Source organism: Citrus clementina, unplaced genomic scaffold (genome assembly GCF_000493195.1).
Source record: "Citrus clementina cultivar Clemenules unplaced genomic scaffold, Citrus_clementina_v1.0 scaffold_5, whole genome shotgun sequence".
Lineage (NCBI taxonomy): Eukaryota > Viridiplantae > Streptophyta > Magnoliopsida > Sapindales > Rutaceae > Citrus > Citrus x clementina.
Window position 1 is genome coordinate 33304627 of NW_006262201.1, and position 24858 is coordinate 33329484.

General features: G+C 34.0%; 4 protein-coding genes across 5 annotated transcripts; all 4 read left to right on the top strand.

Moving 5' to 3' along the window:
• Window positions 1-2898: 2898 nt before the first annotated feature.
• LOC18040419 (cell cycle checkpoint control protein RAD9A) lies at window positions 2899-8026 on the top strand. 2 transcript variants are annotated; one of them, XM_006433344.2, is made up of 11 exons: window positions 2899-3183; window positions 3665-3784; window positions 3867-3975; window positions 4728-4979; window positions 5048-5160; window positions 5392-5456; window positions 5695-5945; window positions 6021-6174; window positions 6810-6850; window positions 6941-7088; window positions 7823-8026. In XM_006433344.2, the coding sequence occupies exons 1-10, from the start codon at window positions 3079-3081 to the stop codon at window positions 7081-7083; spliced, it is 1353 nt and encodes a 450-aa protein (XP_006433407.1). In that variant the 5' UTR covers window positions 2899-3078; the 3' UTR covers window positions 7084-7088; window positions 7823-8026. The 2 variants fall into 2 exon arrangements, with proteins under 2 accessions (XP_006433407.1, XP_024040047.1); XM_024184279.1 differs by lacking the exon at window positions 7823-8026 and having other exon boundaries at window positions 6021-6185; window positions 6941-7082.
• Window positions 8027-9408: 1382 nt separating this feature from the next.
• LOC18040420 (protein RALF-like 33) lies at window positions 9409-10006 on the top strand. The gene has a single exon (XM_006433345.2). It carries the CDS (start codon window positions 9591-9593, stop codon window positions 9927-9929), a length of 339 nt encoding a protein of 112 aa, XP_006433408.1. The 5' UTR covers window positions 9409-9590; the 3' UTR covers window positions 9930-10006.
• A 4578-nt stretch (window positions 10007-14584) lies between these two features.
• On the top strand, window positions 14585-17059 carry LOC18041285 (REF/SRPP-like protein At3g05500). The gene is made up of 3 exons (XM_024183274.1): window positions 14585-14759; window positions 15233-15457; window positions 16075-17059. The coding sequence occupies exons 1-3, from the start codon at window positions 14721-14723 to the stop codon at window positions 16564-16566; spliced, it is 756 nt and encodes a 251-aa protein (XP_024039042.1). The 5' UTR covers window positions 14585-14720; the 3' UTR covers window positions 16567-17059.
• LOC18041286 (ATP-dependent Clp protease proteolytic subunit-related protein 3, chloroplastic) lies at window positions 16978-20963 on the top strand. Its single transcript, XM_006433347.2, has 10 exons — window positions 16978-17397; window positions 17747-17848; window positions 18504-18626; window positions 19115-19174; window positions 19512-19608; window positions 19706-19779; window positions 20022-20075; window positions 20163-20246; window positions 20329-20458; window positions 20691-20963. Exons 1-9 carry the CDS (start codon window positions 17116-17118, stop codon window positions 20428-20430), a joined length of 978 nt encoding a protein of 325 aa, XP_006433410.1. The 5' UTR covers window positions 16978-17115; the 3' UTR covers window positions 20431-20458; window positions 20691-20963.
• Window positions 20964-24858: the final 3895 nt, after the last annotated feature.

Below are 24858 nucleotides of genomic sequence, written 5' to 3' on the forward strand. Positions count from 1 at the left end.
TTAACTATAATTCTCAATGGGGTTTATAAGAAATTTCCAGGGGTGTTAAAAGGTCCATTCTTTTAGCTGGCCATTAGGCTTTTCTGTCCAATGATAAAAAGTTAGGCCCTCAACGTGAAGATGTGTTCAAGCCTCACAAGTGCAATGTGTCTTAAATATAATAGATTTCTCTTCGATAATTTATTTTGAATTATTAGTGGGTAATTTTTTACAGTGCACTACAAATATATGTATTTAGAACTCTTAAATTATAATGTATCTATAAATGTAACAATAACATTTAAAAATTTTATATTCTTATTTCAATCATGTTTTGATTTTGTTAATATGAAGTCCCATATATTGAGTGAGCAGTCTTCAAGCTACTTTTCTTGACTAGTTATCTCTTGTTAGATTCAAGAAATGCTCTCTCTCTCTCATTCCATAAGAATTTGTCATAAGTCTTGAATTTTTCTAACTACACATAGTATATGCGTTTTGTTTCAAGCTGTTTAATGGATGAATACAATTGCAGTGGTAATAAACATTTATTACCATAAATTGTGTGCCTAATGTTGAGTTATGCGAAAGTTATGAAATAAGTTATAACTTCTATAGACTTTTGTAATGAGTTAGGTTATAGTTGAATACAACTGAATATTTGAATCTAATTATATGTTTATTTCTCTATCTAAATCACTGAAAATAAATATTAAGTTATTTTTTAACTTAAGAAATCTGAACACTAATATTTTTACATTTATACCCTTACAAATTATAACAACTCAAAAAATATAAATAACATAGTACAATATCATCACATAAATGAGATAATATAGTATCATAATATAAATAATATTCAATTGAATACAACTCTTTAATATGGTAAATTAGTATATGTTAGTCAATTTTATTATTATTACTTTTTAATGAGGGGTTGGGCGGGACCCCTACCTATAATATAAATCAGAAAAACAAGAAATACATAGAGAGAAACATAAACCATTGCCTCCGAAAGCAAATGCAAGTACAAAGCATAGGAAGAAAAGCATAAAGTCTCCAAAAATCAACAATCGTACAACCTTACATGAGGAATTTCTCGTATATCTAAATGAAAAATACTAGTTAAGCTTGTAGGAAGATCCTGAGAACCCAATAAATGTCGATTAACCCGATGAATGCAGGCCCAATTGACCAAAAAATCAGCCACAAAAGTAGTCTCATGAAGTAAATGCCTAATAAAAAACAAATAACCCTTAAATAATATCTATTTGCTGAGTAGATGTTGTAAATAATTGCAAATTTTATTATATATATTTATTATTAGAAAAATATCGCACAAATTTTTATTTTGAAGCATAATTTTGAGTGAGACTTACTTGGTGTAAGTGGAAGGTTGATAGCAATTAAGATACTCTTCCACAATAATTTAAAAATGGTATACTTATATGCTCAAAATGATGCTCAATTAAGTAAGAAATTATTATTCAAAGTACATCCATGGAGTTAGAAAAATGAAAGGACAATGCATTTGTCCAACGTGAAAAAGAAATTAAAGTATGGAAGATTTATATATAATTGCTCATGTGTAAATGGATAAAATTATAAACATAAAGGCTTTCTTTTACGCATTCCACATATATAAATGTTGCCCAAATCATGATAAGTCTGCCTTAGTCATGTTTGCCATGTTTTTTCAGTAATTCAGCTTTGGTAGGAATGACAATGGGGTAGGGTAGGGGTGCGAAGACCTACCATATTCCCTATCTCATTAAAAATTTCACCTCCATTCCTCAATAAATTTAGTAGGGTGGGAATAAAGAATCTCCATGTGGGAAAATCATTCCCCTATCCGCACCTCATTCCTCATTTACTTATTTTATAGTAGATATGGATAAATGATTTCAGGAAATTAAAAAATAGAGGCTTGAATAAAATTATTATCATATTATAAAATATTTTAATTATTTTAAAAATTCTCATTCCCCATTTACTTATTTGATAGTAGGAATGGATAAATGATTTTAGTAAATTAAAAAATAGAGGCTTGAATAAAATTATTATCATATTATAAAATATTTAAATTATTTAAAAAAAAACTCCAAAAGGTTGGTTTCAATATCAAGAAATACTATCAAAACAAAAAAAAAAAATGTTTAAAGAGAGCAACACATTGGGAGAGAAAAGAAAACATAACAATGTGTTTAGAGTTGAATAAGAATTATAATGTAATGTTTTCTTTTAGTTATAATCTATTTATATTAGGTAAAAATAAAAATAAAAAGAAAAAGAAAAATTATTAAATAAAATTGTAATTGATAAAACAAAAATTATTGAACAAAAATTAAAAAAATATAATATATAATGGGGATTGGGGTAAGGGTGGGGTACAAAATAAAACCTCACTCTATAAAGAATTTAGAGATTATTTTTCTCTCTTTCTCACCTCGTTCTCTAAAAATTATTCAAAATTTGCCCCATTTAGAGTGGAACCTTATGAGACCTAAATTTATGAAGATTCTTGTCATCCCTAAACTTTGCTATTCAGTTTTATTTTGATGATTATTGTACTTATAGAGTTACAGTATTGTTTGTTTCTAACATTTACAAGTATATAATCATTCACTTTGATTGTTCTATTTCATTTCTTTTAACAAATTCTCATTAAAGACAAAAGGATCTAATAATGAAATTCTTTAGCTGGACAAGAATTTATAAATTATTTATCATTAAACTTATCTTCAAGACAACAACTCGTTTAATAATAATTGAAACATAAAATATTAATTTTTATAAATATCATTAAACGTAATTGATATCATTGTTTATAAACGTATAATTCTCATGTCAAATAATAGCCATAGTTGTAATTTTCCTTAAAAAAAAAAAGTACACTTTTTTTTTCTCCTTGAAGCCATGAAAATATCTGGACCTTTCAAAGAAGAGAATGACCTTTTGATAGTGGGTCCCCTGCTCGTCATCGACGGCTAGTAATAAACCTATTGCGACAAAATCATCTTCCCTTCCCGCCAACACCAATTATGTTTCACTGAAAAGAACGAGCGCGAGAGCGTGGGGACTGAGGGGCCAAACGGAACGATGGAGTTCGCTGTGAGCGGGAATGCTCTCAAGACCTTTGCCAGGTGCCTCGCGTGCCTCTCACGTATAGGCAACGAGCTTGTCATTCAAGCTTCTTCTCATCAGGTAACCGCTCTCTCAGTCAGTTAATTCCCTTATTGCAATTTTTCTAATTTCACGATAACACTCAATAACCTGATTTAATTTGCTTTTTCATTCATAATTTTTCTGGATTTTAAGCACATTGTATATAAATCTTGTTTAATTAGTCAGTGATTATGCTTAGATATTGTAATTGTATATATCTACTGATAATACTTAGGGTTTTGTGTTCATATTATGGTTTTGGATAGCATAAACCGGTTATTTGGAATAATTCAAAATATTAGTGGAGATAAAGTGAAAATTCTGTGAACGAAGCTATCATGACTAGGCTCTGTTTGATTGCTGTGAAATTGAAGTAAACCAACAGAATTTGAAGTTATGTTGTTTGTAATTTTGCTTATTCTGCTCTCTGAAGAACTTAATCTTACTTAATTAAGATGAAATTTTGTATTGTATCTGAATTAAGTTGATTTTATTGTTTTTTTTCCCTTGTGTTTTGCAGCTTGCTTTCCACACTCTCAATTCTTCGCGGTCTGCTTATCAGTCTATTACATTTATGCCCAATTTCTTTGATGTCTATACAGTGTCTGGAGCGCAAGTCCAATGTAGTGTGCTGTTAAAGGTGTGTGATATTGTATTTTGATTTTATGTAGAATCATTTGGATTTTTCAATATTTAGCATCTGTCTTGATTTAGCCATTTAGGCTGTTTGTGCGGTTCTTAGGACACCTACTGCAAGCATTGATAATCTGACTGTGCAATTGCCTAATTCTGATGCACCGAAAGTTCAATGGACTCTGAAATGCTATAACGGTAAGGTGCTTTTACATCATGTTTATTTCTTATCTTATTTATTGTTTCCTACATGACATACTACTGTGTTGATTCTTCTGAGAAGTCGGAGATGTACACCTATATATTGGAAGAATAAAGTATAGGGATGGGTAATTTCTGTGTAGGGTGATTGTTTATGGTGTATCTGCTGAAATATGGTTAACAACTGAGAGGAGAAAGTCTGATTTGTACCATGGTAGTATTAAATTTCTGGTTGCATAATGACTTTAAATCACTTCATGGTGCTTAACATGGTAGATTTACAGTGGAGTAAAATCATGTAAGAACTCGTCCATGGCAGGGAAAGCTATCTGTGACAATGTTGATATCATACATAAACTGTGATATTATGTTCTGGAGATTTTGGATTGTAGCTTGTTGAACTAGAGATAGATTTGAGGCTGCAAGCATACCTCTATTGATCATGGTATGACTATTTGCCAAAACCGCCTCTTACATCATTCATGATCGGCATACAACACTGCAAAGGCAATGACACCTTTAACCCAGTTTAATTTTTCTAATGGTAATTGATGCAGCACAATCAGATTCAAAGATAATATTGATTTGAAATTGGAGCGCACTACTCTAATCCTCTAGTTTTGTGATGAATTACTCTGTCACATTTCATAAGGAAGCAATGCACAATGCAGATGTTCTTTTTCAATAATCGTCCTATGCTTTATAATATTGAGTTTCTCTTTAACAAATGTTTAATCTATCTTGTCTAGGTATGAAGAAAGCCTATTGGATTACTTGTAATGTTGAACCCGACATACAGCATCTATCCCTTGATAGAAGAAGATTCCCAAGTAACTTTGTAGTGAGGCCTCGTGATCTCAACAGATTGCTTTCTAATTTTCAATCATCCCTACAGGAGATTACTGTCATTGCAACAGAGCCCACTTCCTTGCCTTCTGATGCTGCAAGTGAAATTGGAGGAAAAGCTGTTGAACTGAGAAGTTACATAGATCCGACCAAAGGTAAGGATTTGTTGATATTCCTGACATTATACCAACAGGAGATTTTATCGTCCATTTTTCATCTGCAGATAATGACTCTACTCTGCACACTCAACTGTGGATAGATCCAACAGAGGAGTTTGTGCAGTATACTCACTCTGGAGATCCTGTAGATGTGACATTTGGTGTGAAGGAATTGAAGGTACGGTAACTCATACACTGGGACAATATTGTTCTGATACTTAATTGTGTACCTCATACAATCAATTTACAAATCTTAAACCATCTAGTGAGCTTCGTTACCATTTCGATACAGTATTAATCCAGCTAATTACTCTTACTATGGCTGATGCAACTTACTTAGTGGAGAATCTGGATGCGCATTCAGTTCTTTCTCACTTTTTTTTTTTTTTTGGTTTGGGGTAAATTTCAGGCTTTTCTTTCTTTTTGTGAGGGATGTGAAGTTGACATACACCTATTCTTTGACAAAGCCGGCGAGTAAGATGGTTTCACTCCTATAAAATTTATCAGTTTTCTATGGTTTTAGTTCTTTTTCTCCTTCCGAAGATATGGATTTAATATATGTAGACTGACCATGAAAAATTATTACTTCTATTCAACAATGCAATAATCAAGTATCATAAACTGTCTTGCTTACTATTATGCCCTTTATATGCAAGAATTGCACTTTCTAAAATGTGAATTCAATTTTGTAAAATCATATTTGGTGAAACAGGCCAATATTAATGGCACCAAAGTTCGGACTAGATGATGGTTCAGGTTCGAATTTTGATGCTACACTTGTACTTGCAACCATGCTGGTATCACAGCTTCAATTAGCCAATTCCTCAGAACATCAGCAAGCGGCTGCCTCAATACCTGGTCAGAATGGTAACCGGACAGAGTCCCAAGCACAAAAGGAGAGACGCAGAATGAATGTCTCTGAGCACCCATCTGATCATACCAGAGTTTGGTCTGAACTTTCAGGTAGTTATACAACTGTTTTCTAATGGTGACAGTGTGTTGTGAAACCAATATTTTATATGTTTCAATTTTATGCAGGAAGTGCAGTAAGGAGTGGTAGTGGTGCAGAAAGGCAGGTTAATGGGCGAAGAAATATGAATGGTAGTGCTCAGAGGGTAATCCAAAAGACTAGCACAATGCATATATCGAAAAATACATCTGCTAGAGAAAATGGTTCTGAAGCTCCAACTTCGTATCCAAAACGTGATTTTAGCTCTCCTCTCTCTCTCTCTCTCCCCAAGTTTTTTTTGTTGTGTCTGTCTCGATGCATGTCTTTGTACGTACATACATATGTTAGTGTCTCTTTCCGAGTTTTTGTGTCTGTGTGCAGGCCCCAAGGTCACGTGCCTTTCTCTTTAGTTTATGGAAATCCAAGCTCTAGAGCCAAGTCCAAGCCCTGGCTTACAGCACCAAGCCCCTAGCTTCTCAATTAAAAGTTGTACGGCCTTAGTTTGAACTTAATATTAGAGCATTGAATATGGAGAAAAGGATTGAGTGTCAGTCTTGAATTTTTTATTACTTTTTTTTTTTAATTGGAAGTTGGTAGTTTCAGAACAACAGCTGGTCTTTACAAGGCAGGGTGGGAAGTAAAGTATTAGGAACTCTAATTTGAGGGATGTAACACTAGCAAGTCCTGGCTATGTATGTTTTTCATTCCATCGTGTAACGATTCATTTTACTTTTATTGATATCATTTTCCTTTCCTTCACGAAAATTGAGTACACCATAGTTGCCTTAGGAATCTAAACTTTTGCTACAATGGTCAGAATGACTTATGAATTCATTTTGTTGACTGCGTTTTTTTAAATTCCTTGACTGTTTTATTAGCCGCCATCCTATGGAACATATTCATCCAGAACAAGCACAAGGTTAGTTACCGGACCAGTTATTTATGTTTATTGTTAGAAAAGTTTGTCACTTCTGCAGCAACCTAACACTTTGAAATATTATGCTCTCAGTTAGGTCTCAAATTGATGGCCAAGGTTTTTCACAGCGTCATCCCAGTAATTGGGTAGATGCAAATGAGGGGGATGATGATGATGAGGGGGATGATCGTGAATTGTATGTGCAGTCAACTCCGCCATATTGTGGAGAACAGTAGCAATGGTGAATCTCTTTGTCTTATTTCTCTTTTAATGAGATGTTATTAGTTTCGTGTTATAAATTTCAGACGCTCTACTTATATTTTATTATTCCTGTACCGAGCATAGTTCTTATTCCTGTACCGAGCATCAATCTCCAGTCAGAAATTAACTTGAAACGATTTTATAACTAGGTGGGCCTACATTAATATGATTGTGTGCAGCAGTTTGAGTGATATGAATAGGTTCATGAGTCTGAGTGATATAACAGGTTCATACTACATCAAAATCGGGAAACTTCTAAAGAGTAATATTACAAGTAACTCACATGTTGGCAGTACTAATTCATTTGTTTCTTTAGGAGTTATGGTAGGCTAAAGTGTCAATTGCAGTGAGATACTAACCAGAACACATGGCTGAAATTTGTTCTTATAATGTTATTGACAGTATTCTACTTTTCTACTAGTATGGCTAGATAAAGGAAAACATGGCCTAGTGAAAACTTGTTCAAGCCAACTGACTGGGGTTTGGGGTCATATTTCGTGGTGACTGGACATATTGGATTTATTGATTCTAGAATCTTTAAAATCTAGCATGGGCCCCATCAGTTCATGGTTTTGGTGTTCTTATCATTCACATCATCAATAGCATGATCCAGGAACAATGCTTACATGCCAGGATGTCATATTTCTTGTTAGTTTTTTGATTTCAGAGTTGAGGCAGAGCACTCACGAGAGATTTGTGTGATCATTGTTGCAGCAATAAACAAATGGGGACTCAATCAAGGATCTCACAGTGGCATATCTGCAAGGTCAAAAGGGTTAGAGAAAGTCCAGAACTGTTAATGAGTTTGCTTTGTTTGTTGATTTAGAAATTTGCAGGTACTTTTATATATCTTCTTCTCTCAGTTGAGAAAGAATGTCTGCCCTTTAGCTGTTATCATTGCGTCGTTTTTATTGTTTAATCTTTTTGGAGGTTTGTAAATTTAAAAATAGAAAAAGCTTTTTAATTTGTAAATATTAAAAAGAAAAAAGTATTAGAAGATTTCTTAGAAAATATCGTCAGCAGACAGCTGGCTTGAGGAAGTTTTGTTTCGGGGCATGCATCACCGTCTAGTGATCTGTGTCGGGCCCCCACATTCATAACGGCTACTACGTGCTCGTAACGTGCGCACGTATACGGTATATCTCTCCCATGGGCTAACTCCGTCTAAAGTTACTTCTGTTTCTATTTTTTTCCCCGGTTAACAGTTTTCAAAGACCATGAAATTTTCATTCTTTAAAAAGATATATACAAGTTTTCCGTTTTTCTCCTATAGCTAAAACTTCTGAAGTCTGAATAAAGTCATATTACAATAAAATTTGTCTAGTATATTTGGCAGTCGGCACCCAAATGAAATATTACAAGTAAATTATTTGGATAATTTGGAACTCAGGAACTGCGCAGCAAGGGCATTAATGTAGTAGAATCAATATTGGTTGCCCTGCAGGGGTAGAAACAAAAGGCTCAAATGCACAAGTTGACCTTATGTTGTAAAAAGCACAAACGGCCGCATTAACTAACGGTGACGGAAACGGTCGTAATAAAATTGCGAGTAGGGCGGCCACCAGATGTTAAAGGAGAAAACGTGTTTCGGTTAAGATATTCTTTGGACGGGGGTTGTGGGAAGGGGAGCTAACCCTAGATAGATGCCGCCTTTCTTCTTTCTTTTTTTTATTTATTATTATTTCTTTTTCTTTTTCACTCTCTCTTCTCTCTCTTCATACCAACTATGTAACAACTAAAGAGAAGAGAGGTATAGACAACCAGTCAACTAATTGTGCCGAACGTGGTTATATGATTGTGCCCGTTGTTTTCCAGTTATTTACGAAATTGCCTGCCTTTGTTGATTTTTGTATGTTACTTCCACAAGAGCACTTGGCAATCATGTAACAAACGACTCAACTAACGCAAAAATTATTTTGAAGTAAGAAAATTATCTTTTTGCATTAAACAAATTCCATACGTTTTAGTGTGAAGATAATAAGCTACTTCTAAATAATATTTTTTTAATTGTGTAAGGTTTAATTCATTGAGAATTGATAATTTGTCAACATCTTCACATATTTTTGTTGATAAAAGTATTAAGTCAAGTGAAAATGACATTTCATTTTAAAATCAACGTTGTTTTTTTCCTTTTTCTTTTTTTTTTTTAATAATCAACAAAGTCAAACAACTTAGACGTTACAAAAGTGGCGTACATGACATGACTCTATCCAATGGCATCTATGTAATTTAGACAGAAACTAATGTCATATCTCCACATGAACCCCCTTATAATAAGTCCCGACTAGCCCTCAGTTGTATGTAATAAGCTGAACAAGGCTGAATAATAAACAACAACTCACAGGTTCCATTCAACAACACCATTACCAACAAGAGAAAGAAAGGAACCACACAAGAAACTGAAGAAAGCCAGCAATTAAGCCAATCATTCATTCATTCAAGAAAGAAACCCAATTGAAAGATAAACTAAGTTTTCACCAAAATGGCAAAGTTATTCAGTTCTTGTGCAGCTCTCCTTGTGATTAGTGCCATGATCTTCATGTTGAACTCATTATCCGCCGTTGATGCAAGTGGGGACCTCCAGCACCACCTGGGGTGGATGCCCAGCGGATCCTTGGCGATAGAGGAGGAGGAGTTTGAGCTGGACTCGGAGATCAACAGGCGCATCTTAGCAACCAACAAATACATCAGCTACGGTGCACTTCAGAGGAACACTGTGCCCTGCTCTCGACGGGGCGCCTCCTACTACAACTGCCAGAATGGCGGCCAGGCTAACCCCTATAACCGTGGCTGCAGTGCCATTACAAGGTGCAGGGGTTAATTTTTTTCCTTATTATTTTCGGAAATGGGTCTTATTGTTATCCATGAAGAAGAAAAATTGGTGATGGGTATTTGTTGTTTTATGGAAATATATATTTTTTTGTTATAATGTTGTTATTATATTTTTGATGTCTCCTCTAAACGATAACTCTAATTATATTTTTTCTCATGAGTTTGCTTCTTCTTCTTTTTTTCTTCATTATGGTACATTATACGGTGTTATATGGGAAATTTGTGAACTTATTATTATTATTATTATTATTATTGTTATTGTTATTATTAGCAGTATTAGTATTATCATAATCATAATTTCAAGGAGATCGTGATATTTGACTCCCTCAATTCATTTCACCAATTTCTATCCTGAAATTAATTTTTAAAATTATCTTTATTGAAAATCAAATAATATTTATTTGTATTTTTTTTCTATTTCTTCCTCATCTGGACTCTTTCTCAAATATTCAAGATTAAGGTTTATGAGCTTACATGGCTCATTAAGCTGCCGCCGAAGAGGGTTCTTGTTGCGTATAATACTTGGACTAGTAATGGTAATGACAACGTATCTGGCCGTGCCGTGCCGTGCCTGTTGGGCTGCAAGGCCGGTCGGCCATATCCAGTTAAATATAAGAAAATAATGCATTTTGTTATATGATTTTTTTGTACATTATTAATTCTCTGTGTAATAGCAAAATATTTTACATGTAGCTTAATTTTTGAGTTCACTAATTTTTTTTAAAAAAAAAACAATTTTATTTTTAACACTCTTCTTTGTTGTCTCAGCAAGTTTCTTTTTTTGATACCTTAGGCGTAGTGGGTTTAGGTTTATACCATCCCTCTTAATTCAAAATTGACAAGCTAGCTTTCTTGGGTTTTCTTTAATTGGTGAATGAAAATATGAGAGAGAGGAAAGAATCTGATGAACAATTGAAAGGCAAAAAGATAATAAGGAATGTAGGCAAAGTGACGGTTCTGAGTTGTCATAAATTTTTTTTTTTTTAATACTGATTAATCATCAGATTACTGTATTACACAGATATTTACAACAATTGCTATTGTAGCAGAGATATTACACTGATATTTACAATCAGATATACATGATTGAGACTTACATTATTACATTGAATTCTATGAAGTACATGCCCAGACAACAATTGCTATTGTAGCAGAGATATTACACTGATATTTACAATCAGATATACATGATTGAGACTTACATTATTACATTGAATTCTATGAAGTACATGCCCAGACAAATAACCCCTCACAAAAGAGGGATGTCCATACTCCACTTACATTTCGCAAGGGAGAATGATTTTTAAATATAAAGAACATCTAGCCCCCACAATACTTTTGTGGGGGCTAGAACCGCTGCCCTCACAAGCCCTCACAATGCTTGTGAGGGCAGCAGCCCACCACTTCGGCCTTGGCCGAAGTGGCGAGTTGTCATAAACTTAAAAGAGCATCAAAAGAAATTTCTGCAAATTAAAAAGTGTTATTTAAAAGTTATTGTGTCCCCCAAAAAAAAATGTAAAGAATTGAGAGCACAATTTAATTTATCCTTTTGAGGAGAAAAGGTGGAGGGAATTCATTCAAATTTATTATAATTGTATGCATGAAACACAATCAAGGCGTACTTTAGGGATGAAGCCGAGAAAATGTTTATTATTTTTCTGATAATCATTAGTTTTTTAATTCTTCTAAAATGAAAAATAAGCAAGGTATACAACTTTATAAGCAACTGTATGTTGCAATTGTAATGATCTCATTCATCTTCATCTTTATAAGCAACCTATACAATTGTCATCCTCGATTCTTTAAAAAAAAATGTAAAAAAATAATGGACAACTACCAAGATAGGTTTAAATTTCGATATAAAAAATAAAATGCTCATTTCATTTATGTTTTAGGGTAAAAAAAAAAAATTATATAGTTATATTTTTTTTGACATCATTGTCTATTTACATAATAATAGAATAATGCTGGGAAATTTTTATTTTCCTCTTTTATTTTATCATTTAAAAATAGATGCTTGTAGTTTAGGATGAAGAAATAATTACAATAGCAAATGCTGATATTAAAAAAATGCCTTGATCTCAAGTTGAGCATCATGGCATGTGTATGTTGACACATGAATAGAATCTTGAAATCACAATCAAACAGCTGCCATTTGCTTTTTCTTGCCACTTGAAAATTTTCCATTTTTTAAATCCTTCGCATGAAGGGTATGTAGTTGAATTATACAACCAAAACAATCCCATTAACATTACAAAACAACTTTGTGAGAAATATATATATATAGACACACACACACACCAAATTGTATAATTTAATTTCTTTAGAAGATATGTTGCACATCACAACCTTATTCAAAAAAAAAAAAAAAAAAAAAATCAAAAGTTGAAACATGGGCCCCTTTCGGATTTATCCAAAGGGCCCTCCTCAAAATTAATGTTTTTGCTTTGTTTTATAATTTTTATTTTTTTATATTTTTTATATTAAAAAGTAAGGTTGTCTAACAGTGATCTAAAATTAACTATATTTTCCCTAATACTTACAACACTTTTGTAACATTTATTTAAAATTTAAATCGAAATGTAAAATTTATAATATATAAAGTTGTTTTTTAAAACCTCACTTAGAAGCTTAAAATTTGTGGCAAGTGGTTTTTTCAATTTAGTATAAAGTTAATTCAATGACTTGTTATTCAACTCCTCATTTCGTCTCACGTATTTAGATAATTTATCTAAATTTTGCATCTAGTTCCCCTTTTTCCCTCACCATGCAACAACACTCTCGGCTCCCTTACTCTCTCTTCTCCTAAATCCACAGCCGCCGTGGCTCTCTCATATATCCCATCTTCATAGCCGCTGATGTCTCATGGTGGCTGGGTGGGATTCTGGGTCTTGATGAAATTTCTGAGGGTGGTCGTTTGGTCGTCACCAAGATCTAGTACCCTTGCTAAGCTTCTGAGCAGTGAATGCCAGTTTCTAATCTGATTTTTGTGCTATTGTAGTCTTGATAGTCACTTAGCTTGACTGTTGAGCTTTAGCTTGTAGTTTTTGACTGAAAAATAAAAGACCAAATAATAATTGATGTTATGAGAGTTTCCTGCGGGAATTATTGGCCTTTAGAACAATTCACTACGTACACATAATTAGTTGGAGTTAGGCTTACTAATCCAAGCCCATCCCAATTCACATTTGCATATTCTTTGTTAGCAAGCAAGACCGCTGTCGCCATTCAATATTTTAAGCTTCTGCAACTGTTGCATATCCGGAATATTGAAATATTGATGCGTCGGCTGTCCATAATTTAAAATTGTATGGTGAAGGAGAATGGAGCCGAGACTATTATTGTGTGGTGTGGGAGAATACATCTGAGACTGCGACTTCGTGGTAAGGAAGAATAGAGCTGAGAATTTCAGGGCTTTTTTTTTTAACCTAAGATTGTAGCCTAATTTTCTCCCAATTCATATGAGTATAATATAAACCTAAACCTTCTAAAAAATATATATATATATATATATAAACCTAAACTTTTTTTTTTTAATTATCCCCACAAAAAGTTTAATCAATTAAACTAAATAGCACTTACAGAGTATGCAAGTTGTATAGTCATAATTAGTCATATATTTCATTTCTATGGACAAAAAAGCTAGTCCCAACAACAATATATTACAAGGACCGTAAAGCTTAAAACGGGCCAATTGAACCAAAATTGCCGGCCCACCCATTTTAAATTAACGTTGCAGCTAGAGTTTCTTGAATCCACTCCGGGCATACTCATTTTCTATTTTGTATTTATGGCGTGATTCAAGTGACATGATTTAAATATGAGACATGCATTTCATCTTGATATCAAATGCCTCAAATTGAAGATTTTCGATACTTTTTAGCCTACCAAGAAACATTTTATATTTTAATATTGTAAAAAATTATTTCACAATTTCTATTTAAAAAAATGTGTAAAATTAACTTTTTTTCCTCATATTTTGAAATCTTTCTTTCTTTTTTTTTTTTGATTGATAAAATTTTGTAAACACATAAAGTATCAACATTATTTATTTATTCTACATTTTAGTTTGGGCATCAGCCGGTTCAATTAGTAAATTTTTTTTAAAAAATGTAATGATTGTGGAATTTAAATCATGCTCATAGCAAGATTAATAAGGATTTTTTTTTTCTTATTTAAAGATTTTCCTTTTCCTTCCTAAACCCTAAACGTTACATAACGCACCCACCGATTCAAGTGTAAGCTCGATTTGAAACAGAGAACTTTAGTATCGTATTAAGAGACCAAGCAGTTGGCTTAATGAAAAAAGAATTAAATTAAAAAAAAAATGTATATTGTTGAATCCTCTTTAAATAAAAGATGGGAGTAAAAAATTTATGCCATAATAAACACAACGCTTTTGGGAGGGGGTCTAATTAAAATTAATTGTTAAGCACTCGTAAATAATAGATGATACGAGCACATTCTAGAACACACAATCGTGTATCGAATCTCAGGCTAAGCAACTTAACAACTAAGCAAGGAGCAGTCAACGACTCAGCGTTGATCCCCCGTAAGCCAATCAATAAGTTTCTGACACGTGGTGCCCCGACCACCCCTACGTTCACACCGAAACTGACGCTGATCTAATGCTAAGTGCATGTAACTTAGGGATCCGTCCTATAAATATAGTTTCGTCAAATTCCTCAAAACCCATTAAAATCTTTCATCGATTTCCTCGAACAAGTTAAAGGCTTCTTCTACGACGTCGTTTCACAGTCATTCGTCAATCATCATCATCATGGCCGAAGAGAAGAACGTGCCGTCCCAACAAAACATGGTGAGGGAACAATCATCTGTTTGATTTTAAATTTCTTGATAATTTCTTTTTGTGCGGTTAAAAATATTTGCCTTGTCTAAAATTTTCCCACTTTCCAAACCGAATACAGAAGCCTTTATTTCCCTTATACGTGAAAAAAAGATGACAATTTTATTGTTAAAACCAGAGAAATATGACATCTCATATAGAAAGGTTCATTTTTTTTTATTATTTTATAAATTCTTTTGGTAATTTCAGAGAAGCCAAACGGAGAATTAAAAGCGTTGCTTAGCGTTACATAATAAAAGATGCTGATAAAATTATTGTGAGAACTAAGAATTACATATAAATTTTGATTTTTATTACGTGGCATAAATTTTTCCTGGAAGCCTATCGGAGAAATCATAAACCTTTGTGGGAATTTTGCTTTTTAGTTTCTTTATAATAATGAATTTGAAGCTGACTTTGATTGTATGTAACCGATATTTTGCTAGGATATTGAGGAGGAGCAGAGGCTGAAATATTTGGAGTTTGTGCAAGTTGCCACAATCCATGTGTTGCTGTGCTTCCATAATCTATATGGTTATGCTAAAGCCAAGTCCGGACCATTGAAACCTGGTGTGGAGTCCGTTGAGGGGACTGTCAAGAATGTGGTTGGACCTGTTTATGATAAGTATCATGGTCTCCCGATTGAGCTCCTTAAGTTTATTGATCGCAAGGTAAGTCCTCTTTGTGTTGAATTTGGTTGATTTTTTTATTTAATTGCTTGTTCCATGGACTTGTTTTATATGCACGTCTGTAAGGTGCCGGAGTTTGAGGTCACAGTGCCTTATAAACAGGGTTTGATTAATGTTTAATTGTAATAGTAATTTATTTATTTGGCATACAAGTATAGATCTCGATCTCTTAGGTTCAGTAAATTTTACTTAGTGATTCTAATGAGAAACTGGGTAATGAAGATTCTGGCTAATGCTGTGCTAGCTCTAGCGTGCGTGTACTTCTAAAGTTGATCAAGATTAGTTTATGGCTGGCCCTCTTTTACAATGGGCACAGAGTGAGAAATGGGCAGAGTTTCTGCATTTGAAAGTTGCAAAAGACTTGGTTGTGATTTCTCCCTTTCTTACTCCACTTTGAAGGGCTGCTATCATGATGCTGACAGATGACTCTCATCTGAATAACTCATTAGGACTGGTTGAATGGACCAACATATGCAGTTGATTTTTGGTCTTGTTTATCTTTTTTATTCAATGACGATGGCTCTTCAGTGGGGCTTATGTTGTGTCGTGAAAATGTCCTCAACAAAGGAGATTTTGAAAATTTGTTCTGTTGATGGCAGGTGGATGAGTCTGTGACCAAGCTGGACTGCCGTGTGCCTCCAGTCCTCAAGCAAGTCCCTGCCCAAGCTCTCTCCGCTGCTCAAATGGCTCCCGTAGTGGCACGATCCGTGGCTTCTGAAGTGAAGACTGCCGGTGTAGCCGGCACTGCCTCAGGAATGGCAAAATCCGTTTACACCAAGTACGAGCCAGCAGCCAAGGAACTTTACTCCAAGTACGAACCAAAAGCGGAGCAATATGCTGTGTCAGCTTGGCGCAAGCTCAATCAGATGCCACTATTCCCTCAAGTAGCTCAAGTTGTTGTGCCAACTGCTGCCTATTGTTCCGAAAAATACAACCAAACAGTGGTGAGCGCTGCAGATAAGGGGTACAAGGTCTCCTCATATTTGCCTTTGGTCCCTACTGAGAGGATTGCTAAGGTGTTCAGCAACGGGGTTGTTGAATCGCAGCCTCTGGCTTCTGCTGGACATGAAGCTGATGTTGTTGTGCATTGATAGCTGTGTTTTCTGTTTTCTGTTTTCTGGCCTCACAATTTTTCTTGCAAGCTGTGGAGTGAAAATGTTTCCCTTTCTGGATGTGTATTGGGTTGAAAATGGAGTGGATTACGATTATTTAATTTTTAAAGACATTGCTTAATTCTGTGGCGTCAGCATAATACTTTCTGTTTTTGACTTTTCTTCTGTGTTTAGATTTTTAGTTCATTGCTCTTAATAGTGTTAAAAGTTGGTCACTTTCCTAAATAAACTCTAATGAAGGAAATGAACTTTGGAATAAAACAGAAATTATATGAATTATTAAATTTTAATTAAAATGAAAAATATATTAAAAACATCGTAAAGGAAAAATTGGGCCAGCTAGACCCATTAAGAGTGGCTGGCCCGACCGAACGCCCCAACCCAACATAACACAATCACCAGAACTTGTGTTGTGCTCCTCTCGCTTCTCCAGTTTCTTCTTCACTTCAAAATCAAAGTTCAAAACTACAAAGCACAATCAAAACAGAACTCACCAATTTAATTAGAAATAAACAAAAATAAAAAGCCATGTCGACGAGTTTCCTGCAAGCACCCATGGCGGCTTTAGTCCCGTCAACTTCAGTTCACTCTCTTAGAAGCAAAAGCACCCGAAGTTTGAAGACCTTTTGCTCAGCTAAAATTCCCAATCCCATGCCAGCACACATTAATCCTAACGACCCCTTTCTTTCTAAACTCGCCGCTGCCGCGGCAGCCTCTCCGGAAGCGTTTGTCAATCGTCCTTCCAATTCCGGTACGCTGCCGTATTTGGATATCTACGATTCTCCCACTCTTATGGCCTCCCCTGCCCAAGTAAGCTCCGTTTTACATTGGCTGATTTTCTCTGTTTTATAATTTTTATTATGGAGGAGTTGTTATTAGCTAACTTAGCTTAGCTGCAAAAATTGTATTGCTTTTAGCCTGTTGTTTGCTTAACTAGTTGATTTATCTGGGTTTTGTTTGATATGATGGGGAACTTATTAGAGAAGATGAATAAACAAACATTAGGTTTATGTAAATGTGATATTAATATGGGCATATTTCTGGTGTTTTGAAATTGAAGTTTTCTATTCAGTGTTTATGGAAGGTGGCGTTATTTAGTAATTGATGATTAAGTGGTTTTTATTTGCCTGATTTAGTGTTATATTTGTGAATGTGATAGGTGGAAAGATCGGCTACATACAATGAACATAGGCCAGATACACCGCCTCCGGATTTGCCTTCGCTGCTTCTTCATGGGAGGATTGTATACATTGGCATGCCGGTAAGTGGTTTGATATTGGGATTATGTGAATAAGCCCTCATTGTTAATGAATCTCAGTCTATCATCTTAATCTGCAAAGTATTGTTTCCTAAATTTTGATGAAAATTGTGTCTTGTATTCCTGTTGTAGCTCCCATACCTTGTTGACGTGAATTACTTGAGTAGTTTTTAGCTTCACTGTCTTTCTTGTACAATGTGTTTTAGGTAACAAGTGGACTCAGTTGAGTCCAGCAGATGAAAATGATAAAAGAGATGTTTTGGTAGTAAGGTTCTTGTTCATGAACCATATAGCTTCTTCTAAGTGCCTCCTTTACCTTTCATATAAATTTAACTTCCATTTTCTGCAAACCTTGAAATTATTCTTGAAAAATAACTTCAATTTCCCCTTGCCTGATAGGATATTAAAATGTAACAACCTCTACGTCTGTTATAGTGATTTTTTTTTTTTTTTACTGTGTAGTGTGCAACCATGAATATATGCTTGTGAAAGAATTGGTTGGTTGGTCCTTTTTTTTTTTATTTTTTTTTTTATTTTTTACTGACGATCATGGTGTAAATGTTTCTATCATTTTGTGCTAACTTATAAAGTTTATAAGTTTCATATTTTCTGTCGTATTTCAGTATATTAAACTATTTAACCATTTATATTCTCTCAGTTGGTGCCTGCTGTCACAGAGCTTGTTGTGGCAGAACTGATGTACTTGCAGTGGATGGATCCCAAGGCACCTATATATCTTTATATTAATTCCACGGGTACGACTCGTGATGATGGTGAATCGGTGAGCTTTGCATCTGAATCCCAAGAAACTTATATCTTTTTGTTTTACTGTTGAAATATTGATATGTGAAAAGAAATATATTGTTTCGTAGCTCCTGGAATTTCAATAGCATACCACTGCCTCATTGCCTTTCTTTGGCAAGAATAAACTGGGCGAGTTTGTAGATTTCCTTCTGACATTATTGATTATTGGTATGCTAGTTTGTATATAAGGTCTGATTCTAAGTAATAATTGTGTCAAATTTTACTTCAACTGTAAAAGATTTAGCCGATACATATACTAAAATAGTAATAAATATTGTGACAGTTTACAAATTTTGATAGTTGAGTTGAGGATTGGATGTCTGAATGCCCATAATTTTTTCTTTTTTGGGGGTATATTTGTGAAAAGCCAACAGTTAGATACAACTTAGAGCTAGATTTGTATTGCAGCTTTTATCTATTTATTTTTTCCTTGTCAACAAGTATCAATTAGTTTCTACCTTGCAGGTTGGGATGGAGAGTGAAGGCTTTGCCATTTATGATACATTGATGCAAATGAAGTGTGAGGCAAGTTTCACATTTTTTGAACTTGTTTTGATTTCTCTTTCTTCCGCTATTTTGGTGGTGGTAAGGATGATTGGTTGGCCACGTTGGTTGCATGATGTAATACAATGTAATATTGTGATGGTGAGGTTTATTGGTAATTAATGTAAGATGATTATCATCGTGAAGCTCCAATGGCAACAACCTCTTTTAGTCTCATTATTGTTTTAAGGTTTTTCCTTTTAACACAAGGTGGATAAGTAATGAGTTGTTTTCTGAATGATCCATAGTTCCACTGAAGGTCACTGATATAGAATGAACCTTTATGCTTTATTTTTTACTTCTGTTCTTGCTTTTGCAGGTACATACAGTTGCTGTTGGAGCTGCTATAGGCATGGCTTGTCTACTACTTGCTGCTGGAACTAAAGGAAAACGGTTTATGATGCCTCATGCCAAAAGTATGTCGAGGATTTCTTTAACATGAGGTTTTATGCTTTTGATACTCTCTCCTTTTCTTTGTCTGGTTTCACATGCTAACAAGGTTATTTGTTTCAGTCATGATTCAGCAACCTCGTCTTCCATCATCTGGGTTGCTGCCCGCTAGTGATGTTCTTATTCGTGCAAAAGAGGTTAGTTTTACTTGTTATATTGTCTTTTGGCTTATAAATGAAACTGACTGACAGTCAAAAGTTGAACTTTTAGTGTGTTCTCTTTTCTGTTTTATTGTTTAGCGCATTCTAATGTTGCACCTCCCCTTGGTTATATATTGGTGGAGTTGGTTCTTCTCTTGAGTTGGAAGGGCTTAAATGAAAAGGCCTTACATATTTAGATTACGTTTTTGAAATTTTTATGGTGCCTAATGGTTTTGCAGGCAATGGTAAACAGAGACACACTTGTAAAACTTCTGGCCAAGCACACTGGAAATGTATGGCTTATTACATCACTCTTTTGTGAATAAATACAACTTAGAGAAAATTAGAGAACTGATCATATGATTATGACTTCTTATCAGTCAGAGGAGTTCGTGACTAAAACAATTAGAAGACCATATCATATGGACTCTAGAAGAGCCAAGGAATTTGGAGTCATCGACAAGGTATATTTAAGGTTTATTTACATGTTGGTTTTGGTGATGAATCACATCATGTGTCCTGCTAATGGTGGTATGCCATATCCAGGTTCTCTGGCGTGGTCAGGAAACTATTATGGCGGAAGTTGCTCCTCCAGAGGAATGGGATAAGAGTGCTGGGATTAAAGTTGTAGATAAATTTGGACTTTAATCTCTTCACTGGATACTTATCACAGGAAGTGAGTTCTCTTCTTTTTGCGTATACATAATTACTATGGCATACAAGCCGAACCACAGCTGTAATGAAACTTCTCTATCTCATGCTTTTAAAATATGAAAGAGATGATCCTATAAAACCTGCAGCAACATTCTATTGTATCTATTTTCTTTTGAAAGTCCTTTAAAAACTGAATTGCAATCGTGTGCAATGACATTTATGTTATCAGAATAGTGATGCTTCTTCTCGTGTAGGAAGTTCTGAAATCTGAAGGCATCTCGGAGAAGCTACCATGATTTATTGAAGCTTAGTTTATCTTCAAAGGATTACATCTTATGGAGATTCATAAACTGCCCGTATAAGATGGCAGCCCAATGTAAGCAAGTCTAAGAGGGACTTTATAGATAGTGATGCTCGCATATCGTCTGGAGTTGTAGCCTTCTTATCATGATTGATAATTATATGTATACAACAAAAGCAGGTTCTCTAGAATTGGAAGTCAATTCAATGATGTCTGTTTAATTTTAGTCTGTATAATTCTTTATTTCGTGTTCGAGTTTATAATAATTTATGTTTTAACTTTTCCTCGCGTATAACTTCCAACGGCTTTTCTTCTTTTAAACTTCATCCAATACAATATTCCCGACTCTCAAACGTGCCTTGACGATGGGTGATGAACGTGCTTGATTGATGGTAGCATAAATTCTAATCTATTTTGGTATCTTCTGAATTTTGATTGATGGTTGTAAGAACTCACAAATGTGGATTTTTTACTCTATATTTCGTATTTGGGAATCGCTAAATGACCCCAACTAAGTCTCTAAACCAGCGCATTCTTCATTATTGAGTTCTATAAATTAATTAGACTCCTATATTTTTTTCTAGGAATATATGAATAGTTTATAGTACTTTCTCCTCTGCTTATACAATTTGACTAGCAGCTTGAAAGTAGCTCGGAAGTCAGAACAAATATCTCATCCTTTTTAACACGTTTAGTTGGAGGAGATGATTTCCGCAATCCACATTGGAGAAGCATATAACAAATATCTCAACTTGTTTACCATGGCATGAAATGAAATTTTGGAACAATCTAATATTATAAATCAATAACTCTCAGCTATATCTTCAAATTAACTTTTAACTTTTAAACTTGTTTGGGTTGGATTTTTTTGGTAGTGTCTCGAAATATAGTCGATCATAATCTATTCAGGACTTATTGCTATTGAGCTGACCTTATAAGTACAATCTGGAGCCTATATTAGCAACCTGGTTTACAAGTACGACCTGAGATCTATGTGGATGACCTAGTTTAAAAATACAACCTCAAGCTTATATGAGTGACCTCAAAATTCATCTGTCAAATCTGAAAGTGAAGTAATCCAACCTCGAAATTCATTTGTCCGACTTGAGAATTAGCTTGACATGGAAAATTGCTAGTCAAGAGAACGTGGCCTAATTTCTAGAGAAATTGTGTGTCACGATTTATTTAAACCACCTCCAACTGACAACCACTTGCAACCGCTGAAGAAAGCGGCTGAAGTTAAGGAAGTAACCGTCCACGACTACGAGCCTATTTAAACTTAAGAGTGTGTCAGGTGAAGTGGTTAGCAAAATCAACCAAAAATTCTATAAGTGACCTATCTAAAAGTCTTAACATTCCCTACAAGATTTTTAGCTCCTCTATCGGAAAATTCTTTTATTTTCACTCATTTACAATTCTTCCCTCTCATTTTTCTCTCTTTATACACAATTTCTGACTTAAGTATTGGAGGGTCTACACCAGAACCCCATCGGCGTATCCTAACCGTTACAATTCTTCCCTCTCATTTTTCTCTCTTTATACACAATTTCTGACTTAAGTATTGGAGGGTCTACACCAGAACCCCATCGGCGTATCCTAACCGTGTTTTCTGGTTGGCAGGTACAGAAAGTTGCGGTCAAATTGGCGTTTGAGCTTGGATTCGCGTTGTAATTCCCCAAAAGAAACAAATTCAGCTGTTGAGGTCATTTTTCGGCATCAACAAAACTAAATGTAACTTTTAAACTAAATGTTCAGAGAAATAAAGTATATATAGACTTCTAATTCAAACATAAAACCAACGGATTAAAAGAAATCCAATAAAACCAAATACTAAAAACCAATTAGGAGAAAAATCACAAAATTAAGAAAAGAATGGAGTTAGGAATGATGCAATTTATGAAGTTAACAATCATACAAAAATCAACAATGACTTTTGACTTCAAATTTATTGTAAATCTTTCTGCCAAACTACCTACCAACAACATGTCCAAATGCATACTCTCTACGAACAACATGTTTACAGGCATATGATGTCTAACTAACAAAGTTGACATTTCAAAAAAAATAAAATTCATTTGTTTCTTTAGGAGTTATGGTAGGCTAAAGTGTCAACTGCAGTGAGATACTAACCAGAACACTTGGCTGGCTTCTCTAAGCATGAGCAATTATTAGTTGTTACTATCTAGAAGACAAATTTTACATGATATATTGCTTAAAATATATAATTGTCATTTTGTGCGAGACATGGACCACAACCATATAACCTACTTTCTTTAATCATGCATAAGAGGACTGTTTTATGTGGACAAAAATTATATGAAATAGAGATGCCCATGGCTTCCTAGGGCAAAGTTGTTTTACAAAATTTGAGATGTTGCTTTTTCATTCGCCTCATCTAGCACTAGCTATCCACCAAACATATTTATTGAACCCAACATAACAAATAATATGTTGTCTTCAATCAATGCGGTCTATTTACTACTTTAGCTTTCTGCAAGATGGAAGAAATTAGACATGACATGTTTTAAAGGATATTGTGGGTGGGAGAATCCAGTTTCCCAAGGTCGGGTCACCAGTTTGGTGGATGGTTCAAACTTATATGGTGTGAGATCCATGATAGTTATATCAACTTATATTCAAATAACTGGGTGCTGTTGTTTTTTATGAATGCAGTAAATAGTTATTTTGATGGAAGTGCAATATGACGTTTTCAAGAGTCTTTGATTGCTCTTTTATTGGTTTCTGGTAAATGGTCGACTTCAAAATGCATCTCAATGCATCATCTTTTGACTAAAAACTTCTTCCCCGCTTTAGCTTGCTACTCTAATAAGATCTTCATATCTTTGTTGTATACAACAAACAGAACTATGTTACTGAAATCTAAAGTCTCGTACTCTCCGTCTCTCTTGTATAGTGTTGTGTTGGTAAATCACCAATCACAATGATTTTCGTGGGATGTAATATTATATTAGCATTATTCCTTTTTAAATGATGTACAAATATGATGATGCACGTGTCTGAAATTTGATCTTATAATGTTATCGACTCTCGGTGAATCTTATTTTCAATGGATGGATGCTCTCTTAATAGCAACATGTTTACATGCATACTCCCTACCAACATAATGCCTACGGGGATATGATGTCTAACGGAAGAAGTTGACATTTCATCAAAAAATAGACAATGATAAAGCGACTCTCGATGAATTTTATTTTCAACAGACAGATGATCTCCTTGAGCATATTGGGTTTTGCAAGAACTAGAAATTCATGTTTGAACTTAAAAGTTATCCATAAAACATTTCTCTATGTATATGTATAAAGGAAAGACTAAACAAAATAGTCATAGCAAATTATATAAAAATACACATTTAATAATTTTCACAATATACGTAAATTTTTATTAACGTCCACATATATTGTGCCTATATAACAATTTTGTTAAACTTTTGCCTTCTTTGAAGGAATTTTTCCCATTATTAGTGTAATATTTAACTAAAGGTGCACTTAAAATTTATCAAATAATTAATTGGGAATAATGGACTCCCTATTCAATGAAATTAATCATACATTGTGAATTGAGTATTTAATTCAATCAAATTAATCTATACCAATCACTAACAAATGCATGTCAATTGTTTTTTAAAATTTTTATTTTATGTATGACACACATGCACTTCTAATCTTCACCTCAATAGTTTTGATCGTATTTATTAACAATGACATAGGTATTCTTTCCAATCAATGAATTTAACTGCACTTGATGGTTATTATTCTAATTTAATTGATGAAGACGATGTTGATGTGAAAGAATTAATGTCAAATAATCCTTCTGCAAGTGATAGTATAAAATTTACTGTTAACATACTAGAAATTTTTGGTATTTCTGATGGTTTCAATGAGTAAGTATTTGTGCAACCCCGCGAGTGAAATTATAACAATTGGCAGCATTCATGTCATTTATGGAAGATTAATGATCAATCTTATTATAGTCTTTTGAATGGTACATACAAATAATAACATTTACAACATTTGCAATAATGCATTCACTTGAATACATTTGCATTAATGCACTGATTTTTCAATTTTTATGATTTTTAGCTCTCAAATTTTTATGCGAAA